The following is a 21,023-nucleotide window of genomic DNA, read 5'->3' as shown; positions in this document are numbered from 1 at the left end:
GCTAAAAGAAAAGGAGAGTTGCCACCTCCCTTTCCTCAGAGGCCCAGCAGCTCTTGTGAAGACAGAAGAGATAAAAAGGAACGAGAATGCAAAACCTCCCCATTCTGCTGCACGTTAAGGGGCTGTTTCCTGTGTATCTCCTATACTTAACTTTCCACAAAGTTTGCCTTTGGCAAAGCTGTGGAGTAAAACTTGTCTCTGGCATTCTCTCCTCATCTTCTCCCCACTCATGTCCCCAAACCTTCCTCTTTCTTTACAGTTAGCTCATCTGCTCCCCTCAGGGCTGGCAGGCTGTGCCTTCAAGATGGCAACTGGTGACCAAAGATAAGAGGGTGCAAAGCAGCCTGGTCATCAGTAAGATAGGTTGCTGCTGCTAAGGGGCGAGGGCAGAGCATTCTTGCCAAGGTCTTCTGAAACCAAACCACTGCCTTACCTGCTCTCTAGTGGAAACTTCAGTTCAGTAGCCCCTCCTCCAAAATGATACCATATAATCAGGCAGACCTGGGTTTGCAGTCCAGGTTCTCCTTTTATTAGGTGACCTTTGGCAGGTAACTTAACTCCTCCATTAGATGGAAGAGAATACCTCCCTACTTACCAGCCCTCTTGGCAGGGCAGATGAGAGGATCAAGTGGGACGATGCATGCACAGAGCTAGACAATGACAAAATGGCAGCTACACAAGTGACCATCTACTTATTGATACACAGGGTTGCTGGGCCCACTTGTCAAAATTCCAAAACCATCCTTTGTCCTACAGTAGTATATATACAAAATGACAAGTTGGGATGGACAAACAACAAAATAATTCTGGATATGGTAGAAACGTACAGCGAGAGATACGTTCACCTGAGCTACACTCGTAGGCCTTTGATATTCAGGGGAAGAGTGCTGCCCTGGGGGTGACTGAGAGTCTCAGGACCACTGGTCCCTGTCTAATGCAGAATCAAATTTCCAGGCCGGGGATGGCAAAGAGACTCAGCTCACATGCCAAACAAAATTATGAAGCAGTGGCTGCCTCTGGGCTTTCTGGAGAGGGGTTGAAAATGCTTGCCAAGGCTTCACGGGAAATATGCCATGATTGATTAGAGATGTCTGCATGGGTCAGGATTTGACATGCAGACCCTAGCTGTTCAGTAATGTGGGCTCTAGGTCGACATTGCTGAGTCTATTTTTTGAGATGCTGAGGTACAGAGAAGAGTGAGATACGATTCCAAGAAGTCAAAGTGGTAAGGAGAATGACCCTGACAGGAACCAGGAAAAGTTATGACCTGTTTAGGTCCAGAAATAGAGGTAATTGTGAAGAAGCCCTAACCCTGGTTCGCCCATGGGCAAGAACTCACATGAACAAAACAAATTCCACACAACTCAGGCTTCAGAAGATTTTGCAATTTAAAAAGGCTTCAAGTTAAGCCAGGTTATTGGCCCAAATAATTCAACCAGGATTGAAAGTTTAACTTCCTTAGAAAGGTAGAGGGCATGTTCACATTTTATGCATTTCCAAACTCACCGGCTCATCTCAAAAAGGAACCTGTCAGCCTTGGCCATGCGATCCAGTTCATGTTTATGTTCCTCCAACAGGTCAATGTCACTTTTTTCGGGAACAAATTTCAAGAGCTAAAAAGTATACACAAGTATTAGAACTGAAGTTTATAATGGAATTATTGCAGTAATTTTTCACTCTTTCCGTTAATTGGCCCTAAGACAAGACTGTAACTTTGGTTTCATTTAGAAGTGCTACTTCCGGGTCATTGTTAAGACATGCTACGTGATTAAATCTTTCCAGTTAGGTGGTCCAAAGGTACCAAATTCCAGTTACCAGATACATTAAGTTCTAGGGATAGAATGTACAGCATGATGATAGCTAACGCTGCTGTATAACATATAGGGAAGTTGTTAGGAAGGTCAATTCTAAGCATTCTCATTACAAGAAAGAAATGTTTTTCTTTTTTTCCTTTTTTATTGTATCTATAGGACATGACAGATGCTAAATGTATTATGATAATCATTTCACATTTGTAAGTGTCAAACTATTATGCTATACACTTTAAATTTATACAGTGATGTATGTCAATAATATATTTCAATGAAATATTATTCAAGTATTCAAAAAACTTTCCTTTTTTTACTTATTGGTATAAGATTCGTTTATGGCACCTTTCTGTTCTATACTGTCTCTCAAATCAGATCGTGTAAGCCCTGTAGCAGTATCTGCTTCGCATAGACCATTAGAGGGACTTCGGAGATGCAATGCTCTCATCAAGTAGATGATAAAACTGAGGTCCAGAGAGATTAAACCACTTACCCAGGATTACAAAGAAAATTCATGTATTCGTCAGAAATAGAACTTAGGTCTCTTGACTGCCAGCTCAATGCTTTTTTCTATTACATCATGCTAGAATGAGTAATTCTATGTGTATTTTCCCTTCAATTTTGTTTATTTCTCTGGCTTATCTAATTCCATCTCATTTTTTGTTCCATGTAAAAAAGATGGATGAGAAAAACATCAGGATTTGAAGTTGTTGATTCCATTATTTTATTTTGGAGGAATAAATGAGCATGGAATGTGGAAGAAATAACAATAATATTTAAAGTTGAAAAAGTACTCTGTGTCTGATTTCCTTTAAAGTTACAAATAGATGTATATACACCCACAGCCCTGACCATGTGTGCTATTTTCTGGATCAAATGCCCTTGGATATATACATTTTTTTAATGACATTGACCCTCTGAACCCCAAAGTCCTCCCCATAACTTGAAGCTGGCATTTGGATGGTTCATTTAGTAGGTTTCCAAAGTTTGTTGGATTTAAATAAGGGACCTCAGAAAAGGCAGTCAGTCTGGATGCCACCAGCAGAGAAAGAACTAGAACTCCAGGTGAATGGTATGCAGTTGTAAATATATTCCAGGCAGAGTGCATATCAAGTGGCAGGGTCTGGAATGGGTGGCACAGCATTTATGCAAGTAGAAGGACAGCTGCAATGGCATCAGGGGTCAAGGCCAGGTAGCAGCAAGGACCTTGTAAGAAGTTCAGTCTTTATGTGGGCACTGGGGTGTAGCTTAAAATCTTAGGTAGGAGAGTGAATTTGCATTGTAAAAAGACCACCATGCTCACAGAATGGAGAAAGAACTAGAAAGGATCAAGAGTATTAGGGGGTTGGCATTAGACTGTTGCTGTAGTAGTCCAGGTGAGAGAGGGCAGAGGCCTGGATTGGATAGTGAGTAGATTCTAGAGCTATTTAGGTGGGGGTTGACTGGCCTGTATAGCATACAGGTATATGTGTATAGCACACAAGTGTATAGCATACAACTGGCCTGACTTGCTGATGGATGGTTTATGGTAGAGGGTCAAAAGGATGAGGTCCAGACTTTTGGCTTAGGCAACAAAGTACGCAGAGTGTAACAGGAAACCGAGGAAGAGATGGCTGGAGGAGAGCGGGTGGGTTTTGAGAAAGTGAGTTTAGTGTTTGCAATACTGGCAAGAGAACCAAGAGTGATTCCTAGGCAGGTGGACAAATGGGTGTGACATCCTAAAGAGATCTATTTGAAAGACAAAGCATTGATATTGGTTGTAACATGCATGGATGGGAGTGAGGTAACCAGGGGAACCACCAAGAGAAACAAAGCAGGGCTGGAGAGAAGCCAGCTTTTGAGGAATGAGGACAAGAGGAGGAACCTTCAGGGGAGACAATGAAATGCCAAAGAAAAGCATTTCATCATGGAGCAAGTGGCCATTGGTGTTGCAAACCACCAACAAATCAAGGAAGATAAGGACTGCAAAGTGCCTCCTGGCTTTGGCAATAAGGAGGTGGTGAGTCCTTAGTGAAAACAGCTTTAGGGAGGTGAGGAAGAGTGAACAGGAGGCGAATGTGGACAAGCTTTCAAGAACTTTGCTTATATTGAGAAAGAGAGAGGATGGTGGCTACGTGGAATGTGGTATTAAAAGCTGTTTTGTGGAAGGCTGAGACACGAACAAGTTAAGAGTCAAGAGGGAAAGGCATACGATCTAGGAGAAGGGCAGTCCTCTGATCTGGCTGGGTCCCTGAGCAGAAGAAAGGGCTGGGCCAGAGCAGAGCCCAGGGACACCCCCTCTTTCCTAGTGGGATGTAGTGGATGCAGATGCCAGTGCGTTCATGGGTCTGGTGGCCTGATAGCTTCCAGGCATTTGTGTTCCTGTGTTCAAATGGTGCCAGTGGACAGGACAAGTATCTTCTAGCTTTTCCTCAGTGCAGAAGGAAGGTAGTAAGACAAGGAGAAGGGAGAAGGAAGAGAGAGACAAAGACTTGTTTTTTCCCTTCAGTTTGGATTTTTATCTACTGGGCAAGGAAACTCAGGTCTAGTGTCAGGGATTCCCCCTCCCCCCGTGACACACGCATTGTTGTGCAAAGTCCACAGCCCTGTTCACGATAACACAACCACTACCTCTCTTTTGTACAGAACACTGTTAAGAGGCACCTGCTAAAGGTTCAGTCCTTTCCAAAGAAGAGTTGAGGGACAGACTGTGTGTGGATAGTTTTACGAGAGGAATGAAGAGTTAGACAAACACCCGGGAATAAGGAGAAAGGTACGTATTCCAAGAAAGACTGTATTAATCTCGTCTGAGTTCTGAGCTCAGCAGCTAAAAAAGGAAAGGAAGGAATGAATGTGGTTCAAATGCGAGTCATAATTAAGAGTAAAGCGATGTTAGCTTCAGAGCTTGTCTGGGAGAAGTGCTGTGTGAAGGACGAGGAAGCAGAGGAAGAACAGTAGAATGAGAAGGAGAAGAAAGAGTGTGGTAGAAGACCAGAGAGTAAGACACACACAGAATTATCGGGGGAGACCAGGTCAAAAGGGTCCCACTTGGCCAGATTCCGCATCAGTACATTGATTTTCTTACTTGTATTTATTTGAAGTACATTCGATTTGCACTGCAAGCCCTTTTGGCAAGATTTTGAAATCCCTTCCCTCAAGGAGGAATTTCGCTGGATGCAATTTCACAGTAAACAGATCTTGTGGAATTTTAAACATACGACCTTGTCAATAGGGGCTAAAGGCCTAAGGACCAAAGCAGTTTTCTGCACAGTTCTTCCCGCTGTGTGAGCAGCTTCTGATGCAGGCAACTAGCATGCAGGGTCACCTGAGGGCCAGAGAGGGGCAGAGGGGAGCTGGGCTGCACCTCTGGGTGGAGACTCTTGCTAGGTGGAGAAAGAGAAGAAAAAGTATGTGCAGAGAAGCTGTTAAATGCTCTAAAAATTAATTTTTGGTTTAGGAATCACCTTTAAACTATTTGTACACAAAGTATCCCAATAGGCTCGGTATATAGTTATTAAGTATTGATAACTAAGTCAAACCTCAAAAAGGACAGCATGGGGGCACCTGGGTGGCTCAGTCAGTTAAGCGTCCGACTTTAGCTCAGGTCATGATCTCATGGTCCGTGGGTTCAAGCTCCGCATCAAGCTCTGTGCCGACAGCCTAGAGCCTGCTTCGGATTCTGTGTCTCCCTCTCTCTCTGTCCCTCCCCCGCTCACGCTCTGTCTCTCAAAAAGAAATAAATGTAAAAAAAAAAAAAAATTACAAAGGACAGCACGAAAAGTTATTCCACTGCCAAGTGTGAGGCCTTCCCCAGGACAATTCCAGTTGCAGGCTTCAGGTGGGGCTGGTGCTCGGAGGTGTGGCGACCCTTCAGCCATCACTCCCTGCTCTGCGTCTGAGGCCTTTTAGGACACCAGTGAGAACACGACAGAAAATGCACAAGCAGACAGGCACTCCACCCGGAGTGGCCATGCCACCCAGGATCACTGTTAGTAACGCCAAACAGACTTTTCCTCTGCTTCTGGGAGCCGAGTCTGCCTACGGATGAGACACCCAGTCCAGCCTGGCATCACCATCACCGGCATCCACAGTTAACCTTTGGAGGACCTGGCACTAAGGGACGTGGACCTCTTGACCGAAATCACTCAAAATAGGATTATGTCCTACGGACAATGAGACAAGCAGACAGAACATTCTCAGAGCATGGAGGCTATCTCCACAAAGCACAGAAAAATGTAGGTCCAGACCAAGAAGCAGGTAATAACCCCGGAAGCATGTGCTAGTTCCACAACATTGTCATTTGGGTAACAACTGAAGAAAGCTGCAGAGAAACACGTAACCGAGTTGGAATGGCTGCAGGGCATGTTATAGAAAGGCTGCACGGAAAGCGTGAAGTCACCACATTCAGCTTGCCCGGCCACGGCTAACACTACTGATTTCGATGCAGGTGACAGAGCTGGGGGTGTAACGGTAGCTCCTGTGGTGTAGGAATGGCGAGTCAAGGCCAAGACACAAACTGTATTAAGGATTCCATAATGAATCAGTTTACGTAGCAGTCTGTGACCTCATAATGCTAGTGAGATTCTCCATACTCCTGTCAAACACTTCCCAAAAGCTAGTAGATTTGCATGACCTCTGAAGGCATAATACCTTACTTGCAGCATGAGGGACAGAATCTGGCGTGGGTCTCAGGCATTTGACAAACTCGTGACCTTCCTGCTCACCCATCATTTTGAGGGGCAATGGGAGAATAAAATCTCCTAAGAGAGCCACATTCAACGTTGGTTCAGAGATGAGGAAACTGTCCACCAGCGGCAACCAGATTTTCTCAGTATCCCACTCCCTGCTGAAAGCCAGTCGATGCTTACGCTCTGAAATATGTCTGGCAGCTCACCTGTTCCAACATGTCCTTGGGCAGATCTTCCTGCTCGTCCATTGTTAGGATTGCCCGTTTGATTTCATCATTGGACAATTTCAACCTGGAGAAAGAGTATTTTATTTTGTTGTTAACAATATTGGCACGGGTATTAAAATTTAATGCAAGATCATTCATTTTGCTACTCCAGCTGCTGACTTTCAAGAACCGTTCTTCTCAAAATCTCTTAGTGAAAGCTTATTTCCTGACAATATTGCACCTAAAAATAGTATTTTGAAACTGCTTTAACATTCTTTCAGGACTTTGTAATGCTCTGCTGACAAAGAGAACAGAGCTGTTATGTTCTATTGTTTAGTTTCCTTATGTAAGGGATTGGAGGATGAGAAATAGGGAAAACACCTAGATCCAACTTATCTCTTTAATATACAATATCCATGAATTCTAGACGGAAGAGGAAAACTGAATTCTTGACTATTCATCAGGAATGTTCAAAGTCTGCTTTCAGATTAAAAATGGATTTAAAAAAGGTTGGAATCTGTTACTGTCAAAAAGTTGAATAGTTAATACATGGAATAAAATGTGTAAGGCACTTCATGGTTGAGGAGTTTTCACATATAATATTTCATTGGAGGTTTAAAATAACTATGATTTTTTTTTTTTTTAACGGAGGGACAAACTGAGGCTCGGAATGGCTGATCTGCCCAAGGTCAAACATATGGAAAGTGGCAGCACCTAACACAAACTTGAAACTCCTGATTGCCAATCCCAAATTCCTTTTACAAACCTGTTTACCTAGTTAATATCTAATAGGGAAGAATTTAAGCAAAACCACAAATATGTTTTCTGTTCACCATAAATTTATATGATTAACTAATTTAAGGACTTATGGCTTGATTATGTCAGGACAACAAGTGTTGACTATGAAGAAAGTCATGAAGTTAAAATGTACTTGTAAAAATGTGTTTTTATTAGACACAACCAATAGTCTAAACTGGGTGGGGGGGGAATCTTAACCAGATTATTAGCTAGAAAAATAGAGTCATTCTTTTGTTCTATTTGTAAGCATTAGATCCAGACTTACTTAAAAATATCTTACTTCTTTATTAAGCTACTATTAAAGTGGCATATTAACGTTATTTGTTCCTCTAGTCTATGATCTTCAAGAAAAATCACATTTTGGCCTGGAGATGAAGACATAAACACACAAATACAGAGCAAGACATGAAGCCTTCACACGGAATATTTGAAGGCGGGAGCTTTGGCATCAGACTGGGTCTCAGTCCTGTGTGACGCTTCCTGGCCAGTGTGACCTCGGGTCGAGTTCTCCTTAAGCCTTAGTTTTCTCAGGGTGCCTGGGTGGCTCAGTTGGTTAAGTGTCCTACTCTTGGTTTTGGCTCAGGTCATGATCTCACGGTTCGTGGGTTCGAGTCCTGCATCGGGCTCTGCACTGACAGTGCAGAGCCTGCTTGGGATTCTCTCTTTGCCCCTCCACTACTCATGCCCTTTCTCTCTCTCTCTCTCTCTCAAAATAAATAAATAATTAAATAACTCAGAAAAAAAAAAAAAAGCCTTAAGTTTTCTCATCTATGGAGTGAAATAATGCATGTAAAGCACTAAGCACTGCCTGTCCATAGATAAAGCTCATAAACTAGGTGTCTCACTTTCCAACAGACTTTTCTACACTGGGGACAAAAAAGCAGCAGTACTTCTGTAACCTAAACATTCTCACACAGCGCTTAGTAGGGTTCTTACGAACACTTCCCCAAGCATTCCCACAGCCATTATTTCACTGGAGTTTCCTCTCTGTACACAACATCCATTAGGCCCGGAAATGTTAAACAAGAATTAGAAGATAGGGTTCTTATTTTAAAGGTGACTGTAACATTTGGGAGAATCAAATGGTAAGTGAAACACTCAAGACACATGGGTATGAATGAAAGCACACATGACTACTGCCGCTCTCACAGATAAACGAGGGGGCAGCATGAGTGTGGGGAAGGGGGCGGGACACAAAGGCCACAGAAGGAGGAAAGAACCCTGGGGGTTGAGCTGGACAACACACACCCCACTCTGGACAACTCGGCTTGTCCTTTTCTCTAGACTTTGACATGATCTCATTAAAACCATCTATCCTGCTATTTATGCTGAATATTGTTTCGTGTGCCGATAAGTAGGAAAGGAAAGGAACAAATTTGTCAATCCTATTGTACTAGTACTGTGTTTTGTTTTGTTTTTTTTGGGGGGGGAGGGGCAGAGAAAGAGGGATAGAGGATCGAAGAAGGCTCTCTGCTGGTAGCACCCAATGTGGGGCTCAAACTCACAAACTATGAGATAATGACCTGAGCTGAAGTCAGAAGCTTAAACGACTGAGCCACTCAGGTGCCCCAGTAGTACCATTCTCTTTCATCTCATGTTTTCAAATCCAGATATAGCATGTAGGCAACAGGAGAAAATTGCCCATGTTCTAAAATGAGATCCACTCTATCGCCTAGTCTGAGGTAGGGTGCCATCATAATTCCCTAGACCTGGGCAGACTTCTTTAGATTGTTTTAGTCATTCTTGGGACAATCATTGCCCCACAAACATTTTCACCAGGACATCATGATGGAAAACGCTCAAACTTTAACTGGAACAATCTAGCTAAGTTGGCATGGGTAAAACACATGATAGGGTAAAAACCATAATGCTGGCATAACCGTACAGGCTCTGGGTAGCCCTCAGTTCCAGAACACTAAAGGCTCATGAGTCAGTTAAGAGCGAACACCACCGTCCAGCCATGCAAGGCCAAGGAAGAGGAATGCTAAGGAAGGTTGAAACTGCCACTAATGAAAACCAACCGGCCGTGGAAACATCTATAGGCATCATGAGAAAAGCTCCACTTATAAGAAAAAAATAAATTAGTTCTGTGTCCTTTTCACACTGAGCTGAAGCAACTACTTTATGGTGTGGTTCTGCTGAGTCCTTCTGTTTTACATTTAAAAGAAAAGGAGTTGAAAGTCAGAGTGAGAACAATACTTGAAGTATCAGATTTGCATTTCATTAGCTCCCCATATGGAGCGCAGAACTCCTTGCTTTTGAAATTGTATATATTTATGCTTCTCAACCCCCAGAGGCTGTCTGGACTAAACACTAGCTCTAATTCATAACAATTTTGGTTTCTCTTTATGTGTCCCACAAAGAGACTTGAGACTTTAATGGATAGTACTTAAGAAAATCTACCTGTCAACATACTGCCTTGCACGTGGCCTGTTGGAGCAGACAAAGAAACTGTACCCTTGGGGAAAGGGGAGAAGGGTACTCCGCCCTCTGGGATGGTTCTGTAGGTTGCCCGAGTTCTTGGTATCATCTGTCATCCACAGAATGAGTCGCTAATCTCTGTAATTTAAGGACCCTACCAATCCTAACGTTTTAATTGCTTTTAAAGCTTGGCAGTGTTCTGGTGTGCTGGAGGGTGGCAACGTTTGAGACATCCACTTCAACTTTCTTTACAAGGCAGGAAACAAATCGGCCATTTTAAAACAGTATTTAAGTCTACCTTGCTGCACTCAAGTATTTCAAAAATTTGCCAAGAGAATTGGAACATCCAGGCGTAATTAAAATAAGTTAGGGATGGATGGCGAGATCAGCCTTAGCTCTGCTTCAGTGGATTTAAGCCAAATCCCCTTACTTTAAAGTAGCTTTTTGTGCTTTACTGCACCCCGGGCTGCCATGTTAAGTGAGCATCTGGAAAAAAAAGAACGGCAGAACACTTCATAAAAGTGTATTTTAGGTGGGTTCATTTGGCAATATAAACCAGCTTCCAAGTTGCTTTCTTTATTTAGGAAGGGAGAAGTCTGTTTCAGGGAATAAAGCAGGGCGAATTTTAAATTGCCACATGTCACCTATAGATACCCAGTAGGTTGTTGCTCACCCTGCCCAGGCCTGAAGTGAGCGTTCTTAGTTTAAGGAATGTCCTGTCCATCCCACCACTCTCTTCTCTAGTCTGGGAAGGCAGGGTCCCTCATGGCCTGGAGCTTCTGCTTCAAACTCACACCTTCCAGGCAGCCTCCCCTCCGGGAGCTGCAAGTGACCCTGGCCACTGAGGCTGCAAGCCGGGTGTGAAGGGCCCTCACTTCCCTTCCGTGTTCAGCCTGTGGGGCAGGGAGGGACTTCCTCCTGACTGACTTCTCCACTCCAGGCAGGGCTGTGGCAGGTGCCTGACCAAAGGGTCCGCTAACTTCTGCGGTGTGGGAGTAAGGAAGAGCGTTTAAGGATAACCAAGCACTGCGGACATACGTGCTTATGAAACATCCCCCACGGAATACGTCACAGGCTTATCTCATGGGGGAATCTGGCGTGGTGACTGTGTCGCTGGGGATTAAACTTCTTGTCAGCAAGGTAAGAAATGGAGAGGGTCACCAGTCTTGGGGAACGAAATCAGCAGAAAAGGAGAAAGTAAGTGTGGAAAGGCAGGAAATCTTGACATCAACTTGGAAACATTCCTGTTCATCATCCACGTGCACAAAACCGTCTCCAAGTACTGCTGAGGGCGGTCTCTCTCAATTCTCTGGCGGGGTCGCACCTGGCCATAAGGGAGAACCCATCTAGTGGCGGCTGTGGCCTTCAGGTCCCCACCCTTTCCAACCTGTCCTGCAAACCGCAGAGGGCAAACTTCAAACCTTCTTAAAACAAAGTGTCGTCCTGAACAATTTGCACCAATTCCCGATCCCACAGGCACGTTAACAGGCCACTAAACGAGCAACTACTCCATGCAGGTTCTCTGCTGCTACTGCACATGCGCTGGGTCTAGCTCTCTCACATGGAGAGGGCCTACTGCAAGGCCACTACTTTCACGATCTCCATTTTATAGACGAGGAGGGTGCGGCTGGAGCTTGGGCTGACTGGTACCCTTAACGAAGGCACGCGGCATGGATCACAGGCTGTCTTGCCCAGTCCCATTTGTTATGACTGATGACTGCTACAATTGCAGGGCTCTCTGTATTAGTTGTGCATCGACCCCCTGCACCTCCCCCACCCCTCCACCCCTGGTGCCTTGGCTTCTGCTGTACGCCTCCTTGGAACTGCCTCTCGACCCCAGGCCATGTAATTGCTATCACCCTTTGAGACCCACTTTCTCTTCTGAGCCCCGTCGGTGTCCTCACTCGGCTCAGCTCCTGGCTCCTTCCGGTTGGATCAGTCCGGGCCTGAGCTGTTCACAAGTCATCTTGCTGGTGTTGTTTTTCTTCTCCAAATAGCCACGAGCTTTCAAAGGCAGCAGTGCTACCTAAAGTCGTGGCGCGTTCTATGGCACCCTATGTAGTGCCAGGCAAGTCAGTGCTCCAAAGTGGTAACTCTAAGATCTCTTCCTTCCTTTCCGCCCCTAGCTCCTTTCACGTGTGGTAAGGTGTTGCCAGCGAAAACGGGAGAATGAAAACAAGGTGAACTACCGACTGGTTAAACAGCTAGATACAACCCAAATTAGAACTCAATCTGCTTTATTTCTGTTACCTTTGCCACACAGCACATTACAGGTCGGTCCTCTGCTTTCCTGGCAAGAGTCAAACTATCGATCACGGAAAAGAAAAGCATGTGGGGCTGAATCCTCTGTGGGAAAGAACGTTTTAGAACCTGATCCATAACGTCTAATTACCATAAGGTCAACTGGGACTCAAAATTACCTTGTTACGTAGAATATGCTTTTTAATTATGCTCGTTATAATGACACTTATTCATTAAATTGGATTTTAATAGATAATTTAACAGATACAAGGCAATTTCTTAAAATTATCTTCCAGAGAGAGTTTAGATACGCTCAAGTTCTAAGTCACCTTAGGCTCTGACACTTTTAAGGTAACAAGGGAATTATATACCACAAATACGAAATAATTCCTTCAATAATGGGATGGGAAGTTTGCCAGAAAGAACTGGAACCTTATCTATAGCTAGTGTTAGTGTTATGACCCTCGTTGACATCTCGTACTGAGAATAATCTGTCTATGAAGAACTAGGTCATAGATTTTGCTCCTACGAGCACTTAAATACTATAGGAATTCAGTGATAGCTCCCTTTGTCAAGTTGTTTAAAAAGTGTCCCTCCAGACTGCCAAAGCACAAGATATAGGCAGAAATTCCAGGCTTTAGGAAAAAAACAAACAAAAAAAACCTTTCCCCAAATTTTCATTTAACTTCACTATTAAGAATGTTATTTATAAAAAGAAGTTGTAACAAAACAGATTATAGATACTGTAGAAGAGAAATAAGGAGACCTTCAGATTATTTCGTTGGTATCTTCATCAGCATGTGTTCAGGGAGAAAAAGGGGGGCTAAGTACAGGGCCTGGACATTTACATAGCTTCCAGCCAGAGGCAGAAATGAAATGCTAACAGGAGGGTTCATGTTACCTTCCTAGTTGTATTAAAATTCAGGGATCTCACTAAGCTTCAGTTTCTCTTTTACCAAAAGAAACATTTGCTCCCTAAAGTAATATATATCTGGCTAATAATCAAGCTCCGTGCTGTAAACCAAGCAGCAGCACTTTGTGTTAAAAGAAACTCACTGTAAGATCATCTGAAAAATAAAGACTGCTACTCTCCCTCCCTGCGCTCCCTGAAAGAGCAGCCACCTCACGCCAGCTTTAACACATACACGACATTCTTTCCAGAACGTGACCAATGGGACTTATACTTAATGCCCCCCAACCCAGGATTCTTTAGATCTTCGTTCACCTCAAAAGCATTAGGTATCTTTGCGTGACATAAAAGTTTCTTTTAGAGAAAAGAAGAAATTAGATACAGAAAAGCTACTTGAAATGCCCGGAATGACAGACACAGTGCCTGAAGCTATAAGCAGATTTCAGCCTCCCAAATTTCCTTTCTTCTTTTCAAGTTCCAAGGCCGTGATGGTTGACTAATTATGAGAAAGATTTCTGAAAAGGGCTGAAATGGGTAAATTAGCATTTCACTGGGGCTTGAGATTTACATATCTGTTTAGTCATAAAAATGTCTCAAAAAGAGCATGAAATCACATAAACTCTAAGTATAAAAAGGTGACTTCGAAAAGCAAAATAAAACAAAGAGCTTTCATGGTTGCTGCTGATTCTGTGGCAATGTTACTTAATCAAAATACCTCTTAAAAACTGAAAACCAACTGAGGGTTGATGGGGGGTGGGAGGGAGGGGAGGGTAGGTGATGGGCATTGAAGAGGGCATCTTTTGGGGTGAGCACTGGGTGTTGTATGGAAACTAATTTGACAATAAATTTCATATAATAAAAAAAATAATAATAAATAAATAAATAACAAAAAAAAACCCCACAAAATATCTCTAAAGCCAGGAAATATACATAAAGGTAAAATCCATTTTACAGGCTCTCTGGGAAAACAAAACAAAAGAAAACATTGATTTGGGACGTTCCACTCTTTAACTTTAGAAGTCTGTGGAAATTAAACTAAGAAAGTAGGCATCCAGCTCTGATACATTCTGCTCAGGGAAAGTAAGCACCACGAATTCTCCTCACCTCAGACGGAAGAGAATCCAAAGAACTGAATCTCGGCAGAGTCCGATTATAAGAACAAGCACAAACACATGGTTTGGAGCCACCAGAGAGAAAAGTTGGCCCTACCAAAAATGTTTATTCAACTTCAACAATACCTCGATAGAAGGATGTTGCAATTCTGAGCTCTCCGACCATCAATCACCGAAAGTTCTTTGACTTTAAGTTTGGAACTCAGAGTGTCATCAATGGCATCTGCTTCTTTCTATAAAGAGCATGAAAGAAATCCATCAAAGTCAAACAGGGACATTCTGACTTCAGACACACACTTTTCCTTTATATTTTCTGTTTACACACACACACACACACACACACACACACACACAGGCAAAGCTGAGATGGTGAGGGAGGGAGTGTAAGGAGGTGGCAGAATTGAAACGAAGGGCTAAAATCTAGTTGACAAAGGGAAATAATAAGAAACGCTGACCACCCACATTTGAAAAAGCATTTTTGGAAGAACAAAGTGCATCTAAGTTGAAGATGCTAAGCGTGCATAAATTATCAGTGAGTGGTGCCCTCCTTTTGTCCCCCAAATCCCTATGGATAGCAGACAGAAGAACTGTCACTATGAATCAAGCTCGGCTGAGGCTTGCCATTGCTAGTCTGGCCATTTGCAGGGCCCATTCACTCCGGAGCCATTTGCATCGTGAGCACTCAAAAAGCCAAACAATAAATCCTCCCAAACATCCTCATGTGCAACAGAAAGGTCCCAAGCCCAGATGGTACCTTTCATTACCCTGGAGCCTGATGGATAACAGAGAGGGGACAATTCAAAGCATTAGTTCAATTACTTGAATTAACAACAAAACAGTACTTCCATACTCTGCCGCTGTACAAAAAGCTGTAAGCAATGATGGCCAGTCATAATTTATGGTGGAAAAGGCACAAAAAAATTCTATATAAAATACTGTTTGAGTAAACTGGGCATCAAGGTGAAAATACAGACTAACTTCATAAATAGCAAGTTTGATTTTATTAGAGGTCAGGATCAATTTTAAACATGGATCATGGCATTTTAAATATGTAAGGAAAGCAAAGAGCTCTGGAACTAACAGTTTGGGAAAAAACAAAGACAATATGGAGCTTATAGTAAGAGGCACTGGGTGATCAAACTTCAACGGTCTCCTGTCATACTGAGATTTCAAGCACACCGCTAATTATCAGTTAAGAGCTGAAACCCAGTGTGGAATTACCTAAGCATTGCATTACACTATCTGGAGAGAAAAAAAAAAAAAAAAAAAAAGGATGGCCAAGACATTCTGAGCTTACAGTGAGCCAAGAAGTTATACTAAGCAAGGTTTGGGTAGTTGCTCACTTACCTGCTTGGAGTTACTGTTCACAAAGAAATCCTACAGCCATGGCAGAGGCATGGAAAAGGCAAATCAGATACATGCAGTTCAGAAATCACAGCAACAAACAGGAGAAAGTCAAAGCAGTCAAGGAACTCAGTGACACAGGGTAAGAGAGGATTTATGCCCCAAGGATGAGCAATGAGAGTTGATGAAGACGGGAGAGCCTGGCTGAAGATACAATGAGGGCACGGTACGAAGCATTCTGGGTAGAGGACACGTGTTGTGCACCATTTCCAATGGCGGCAAATCAAACTTGGAGAAGAAAGGACTGAGAACACCCCAGAAAGACCCAAGTTGGGAAAGGAACACACTCTCTTTGAAAGAGGAATGGGCTCCATTTATTCAACATGACAATTTTCACTTGAAGCAGAAAAATATCCATCAATTCCATCAAATTGAGGAAACTACTCCTATGGTCATGTCCTACCAGCAAAATATGCTTTTTTGGGGGGATGGGGGCAGGAATAATCTGTCTTCTTATGTCATAAGGAAGGATTAAGAAAAGACAAAAGATAAGTTCAGCAACATAGGTCAGTAATATTAACCCCCAGTATCCCTCAAGAGTCCAAACAATGCCTGGCAGTGCTATGGATAGGTATGAGAAAAAAGACCGAACATGCAATTAAGAGACAATAAGTGATTCATGTTTGTGTGCCGCCATTGGTGGCCCTGTCCCAACTGCCTCAGGAAAGTTCAAGGAAACAAGGCCTGCGGCCTCCTCCTGAAATACTCCAGACAAGATCTGGAGTGAAGAAGAGAAAGAGGAAGAAGTAACTGACATGTTAAGAGAAAGTTACAGCCTTCTTTACATGGTTTTGCCATGCTGGAATGAAGAAAGCTTCAGGGTGCAAAACACACCCCAGTTCTCAGGCCAACCGCTTCACGACCAGCAGTTGCTCAGCAGATTCCTTAGGGCCTCATTGGCCCTGGCAGCACTGCCAAGGCCAATTTTACACAGATGAGCTGTTTCACATCATTCTTCCAGTGGGAAACAAAATGTGTCCTCCTTTTGCTCCTCCCACACAAGGAGGGATTGCTTTTCTAGAATGGCATTTAAAAATAAGTTGATAACCACAAGAAACCTTTCTTCTACTCTGACGTCACAGTTTTCTTTTGTCCCAGTTGCAACAGCCAGGTTTTCTACTCTCAAACTCCTTAGGACACTTTCCCTGTAAAAGTAGCCTCTCCTTTCAAGGGCAGAAAGAACTATGGCAAAGTGAACTCCGTGAGGTCATCTTATCCCACTTTTCTCTCTTACTGAGGCAAGTTGCTAGCTGAATTTAGATCCAGCTATTACTGTCTGGCCTTCAAAGAAGAAACTTCTACAAAGCTCTATGGCAACTTATTCTCCGTAAGTTTGCCCTGTCAGAAAATTAAGACTTCTGACCTTGACTATAGTGGGCTATGGAGTCAGGCAACTATCATTAATTAGGTGTGAGGCTTGTAGCTCAGCCTTACTATCTGCAAAATGGAATTAACAACTGGATTATTACTGTGACGACTAAACATGGTAATTCATGCAAAAAAGCAATGTGCACGGTACCTCGTACATATTTATGAGCTCAATACTTGGAAGGTATCATACAACTATCTTTCAAGCTGATGATCAAGTCCATTTTTTTTTCTCCTATTGCTCTCTTTTTGAGTTGAAGAACAGCTGGTCAAGATCTCCCGTTTGTTGCCAGCAGCAGAAGTAAGCGACCGTTAATAGCCAAGTAATGCATCTTATCTTTGCAGAGGTGATGATGAGGAATGCCATGGGAGAGTGTGGTTTACTGTTAGCCTTAAGGTTTCCCTTCTTTAACGGTCCTTTAACCACATTTAAAATAAAATCACAAAGCTTATTAGATGGGCATGTTAAAAATAATGATGCTTCCAGGCCTCTTTGAAATAAGTTAACATTCTTTTTGAAACTTTATTTAAAAAAAATTTTTTTTTCAACGTTTATTTATTTTTGGGACAGAGAGAGACAGAGCATGAACAGAGGAGGGGCAGAGAGAGAGGGAGACACAGAATCGGAAACAGGCTCCAGGCTCTGAGCCATCAGCCCAGAGCCCGACACGGGGCTCGAACTCACGGACCGCGAGATCGTGACCTGGCTGAAGTTGGACGCCCAACCGACTGCGCCACCCAGGCGCCCCATCTTTTTGAAACTTTAAATGATTCACTAATTGGCTTGGGCCAAACACCACAGGATCACCTAACAGGAGGTCTGATTTTTCCAGATGATTTTTGGTGTAGGGCTTTGGAAAATAAAAGTTGGGACTCGAATTTTCAGGAACCAATGCTGATAGCTTCCTAGGGATAAGGTTCCTCAATGACATAATGACTCAACAGTTTATAGGTAATAATAATCCTTACCTGGATATTTCTTAATTTTTTCGAGGTTACAATCCCTTTGCAAATCTGACAAAAGGTAGGGATCCCTCTCCAGAAAAATGCACACTATTCATATAAATGCATAATTATTAAAATATATTTTTAAAATTTTATTTATTTTTGAGAGACAGAGAGAGAGCATGAACAGGGGGAGAAGCAGAGAGAGGGGGGGAGACACAGAATCTGAAGCAGGCTCCAGGCTCTGAGCTGTCAGCACAGAGCCCGATGCAGGGCTCAAACCCACAAACGGTGAGATCATGACCTGAGCTAAAGTCAAACGCTCAACCGACTGAGCCACCCAGGCGCCCCTAAATGCATAATATTCATATAAAACCCTGCCTTTAATTAACTCTTACCATGGAGTCAATTAATAGAACCTCTACCTTATACTTTGGTCTAAGAAAAACCATCATTCATAATTTTCTCTTCGGCCTTCACATGCCATGGTGAAGGGCCAAGATTATTGAAATAAATACCCTAAATTATAATTTTTCAATGTAAAAACTAGATCTCCAGAATACTGAAAATATAAAAAGAATAACAAAAAATTCTTTGACCATTTATTTAAGAAAAAAAAAATCAGAAGATAACACAGAATGTTCCAAATGGGAGCCCAAGAATGACTTCTATATTACGTTATTAACAGGAAGAGGTCAGATTCTGGAGTTTGGCGTTGCAGTTAGCCTTTGTTCCCTACATCAGAGCAGAGAGGCTTTCAAATGTTCTACCGTATGCTGATAAAAGGACCTGTAAAGAAGGGGTGCCCTCAGGCAAAGAACAGGGAGAAGGGATGGAGATACGAGCTGTAAATTTACTGCTACAAAGATATGACTCCCTTTAGGTAAACGTAAAATTCATCTTCCTATATCCAACTGCATGGATAGGGAGAATGAATTTATAACATCTCAAGGTGAAAATTTCCCACAAAACCAAAATGAATATTGTTTAAGTGTATCGCAAGTAATACTACTATGCAATGCATGTGATGTATTAAAACAAGTCCTTTGTGGTTGGCCTGGAAATCATGCATAATGTAGTTTCAATGAGGAAAAGAGGTTCTGAGATTCAAGAAATTGACTTTCAAATGAACTTTTGGAATGTAAGCAGGGGAGTAACTGCACGCTATTAAATTCCACTTCATGTGGCACATAAGCTTACATAATCAGGTCCGCACACCTTTGATATCCACACTGGAAAAGAAAAATCCTGAATAGAAATGGTCTTGTTCTTAAAACTGGAGTTACAGAAAATCCTTTACAAAGCCTGACCTTCATAGTGAATGAAACTGCGGTGTAAGAACAAAGTGAAACTGAGAATTTATGCCACTTGTGACCTGGCTGTGCCACCTGTTCAGACACTGAATATATGCTAAGCCATATTTCTATTACCTATGAGATAGGAATAATACCTCATAGAGCTGGTGTGAGGATGAAATAAAAAAAAAAATAAGAGTGCCTTGAGAACTAAATTTTACAATTGATGAGATTGAGACTGGGTATATTGTTCTCAGCACCAAAAAGGTAATGGATACTTAATATTGATTATCATTTTTTAGTCTATACAGATTGTCTTCGTCTTTGCTTTTACACTGTAAGTTGCATCAAAAGCCTGTGCAACCATTCAATACATTTGCATCCTTTGAAGCATTTCACATACAAAGCAGATGGTATAAATATCTGTTTTGATTTTTATGATAAAAATCTTTCTCAAATCAATTGGGCATACCTTTCATATGTGTGCATATTTATATAAAATCTCTCCTAAATATCATTAATCAGTGTTCATCTAAAGTTACTAATCTTATACCTGAGGTTGTGTTCAAAATCCTACTCTGTATAGTGTTCTTGTTACATGCACACAGGTAATGGTATTCATGTGTTCCTTTGCCTCTCTGAGAAACTGACTTGTTCAAACAACTGGCTGAAGTTCAGAGAGTTTGACCAGGGTTTTATAATTGGAGGGATAGAGGAGATACTCTAGGAAAAAAAAAAAAAAAAAAAAAAAATAGGTTCCCACTATTCACTGGGGAGTGGAAAGGAGAGCAGTTCAAGTGTGATGATAATCATACAGCGTATTGCCAAGACTAAAATGAAAATACACAGGTCTTTGACATTGTCGTTAGATAAGGAGATAGGGAACATTCAATGACAGGCACCCCGTTTCCTATACCCTGTCCTACAAATTCCTAGTAGAATGTCTGTATCTTTAGATTTTTTTTTTTTTTTTGGTCTCTCAACATTCAATAAACTCAATAAAATGGATAAAATTACCTTCATTTGGGAAATATATCTATGGTTTAAAAATCTCATCTCAAATTTGTGCGCCAAGAGGGGAAACCTACTTCAATCAAGCTGAGCCAAGTGTGTTGAAATCTTTTTCCAGAAAGTGCCATTGAAAATGTCACAAATGAATCTACCAGTCTCCTTTAGCGTTAAGTACAACTGATACGTTCTGGTCTACACTGACTGGAATGACTACTGATTACTTAAACAGGGATCGGTTGCTAGGAGACAATTACCCAATTGCAAGGCTTTCTGCAACCCTGTCTCCCAGAGCTCTTGAGAACTGTCCACATATTTGTCCCAGAGCATTTTGGCAGCATCCTTCTGCACCTTCTGCTGAAAGCCAGTTAATTATGAGTCTTGTAAAGTCGGCTCTTTTAACCACCTGCCTTCATGATCAACGCAACCCACATGCTCAGACTTGAATAACATCATTTGGAATTGACTGCTGTTTTCCCTTTCTTTAATTTACTTTAAAAAAAAAAATTTTTTTTGTTATGTTTTTATTTTATTTTTGACAGAGACGGAGTGCAGGCAGGGGAGGGGCATAGAGAGAGAGGGAGACACAGAATCTAAAGCAGGCTCCAGGCTCCGAGCTCTCAGCACGGAGCCCGACACAGGGCTTGAACTCACAGACTGTGACATCATGACCTGAGCTGAAGTCGGATGCTTAACCAACTGAGCCACCTAGGCACCCCTTTAATTTACTTTTCTACTTACTTTACTTTTCTAAGCTCCCAAACCTTCACCTTAGGCAACCAGAATGGACCAGAATTAGTGACTGAAACTGAAGTGGGAAATCAATTGGATGTGTAATGA

The 21,023-nt window shown here is 42.3% G+C and overlaps 1 protein-coding gene across 6 annotated transcripts in view; it reads right to left on the bottom strand.

Moving 5' to 3' along the window:
* Positions 1-21,023, bottom strand: part of DAAM1 (dishevelled associated activator of morphogenesis 1) — a 176,534-nt gene that overhangs the window by 19,161 nt on the left and 136,350 nt on the right. For 4 of the 6 annotated variants that reach the window (XR_006705051.1, XM_045451121.1, XM_045451122.1 and 1 more), the window contains 4 exons: positions 15,511-15,540; positions 14,290-14,396; positions 6,682-6,766; positions 1,507-1,613 (listed from right to left, as the gene is read on the bottom strand). Coding sequence is in view for 5 of the 6 variants with exons in the window: in XM_045451121.1 (XP_045307077.1) it covers positions 1,507-1,613; positions 6,682-6,766; positions 14,290-14,396; positions 15,511-15,540 (329 nt within the window). In the remaining variant the exon portion in view is untranslated. The remainder of the gene's footprint in view (positions 1-1,506; positions 1,614-6,681; positions 6,767-14,289; positions 14,397-15,510; positions 15,541-21,023) is intronic. The other 2 variants (XM_045451124.1, XM_045451125.1) reach the window with 1 other exon arrangement.

Source organism: Leopardus geoffroyi, chromosome B3 (assembly GCF_018350155.1).
Source record: "Leopardus geoffroyi isolate Oge1 chromosome B3, O.geoffroyi_Oge1_pat1.0, whole genome shotgun sequence".
Classification (NCBI taxonomy): domain Eukaryota; kingdom Metazoa; phylum Chordata; class Mammalia; order Carnivora; family Felidae; genus Leopardus; species Leopardus geoffroyi.
This window is presented reverse-complemented; position numbering and strand designations above follow the sequence as displayed.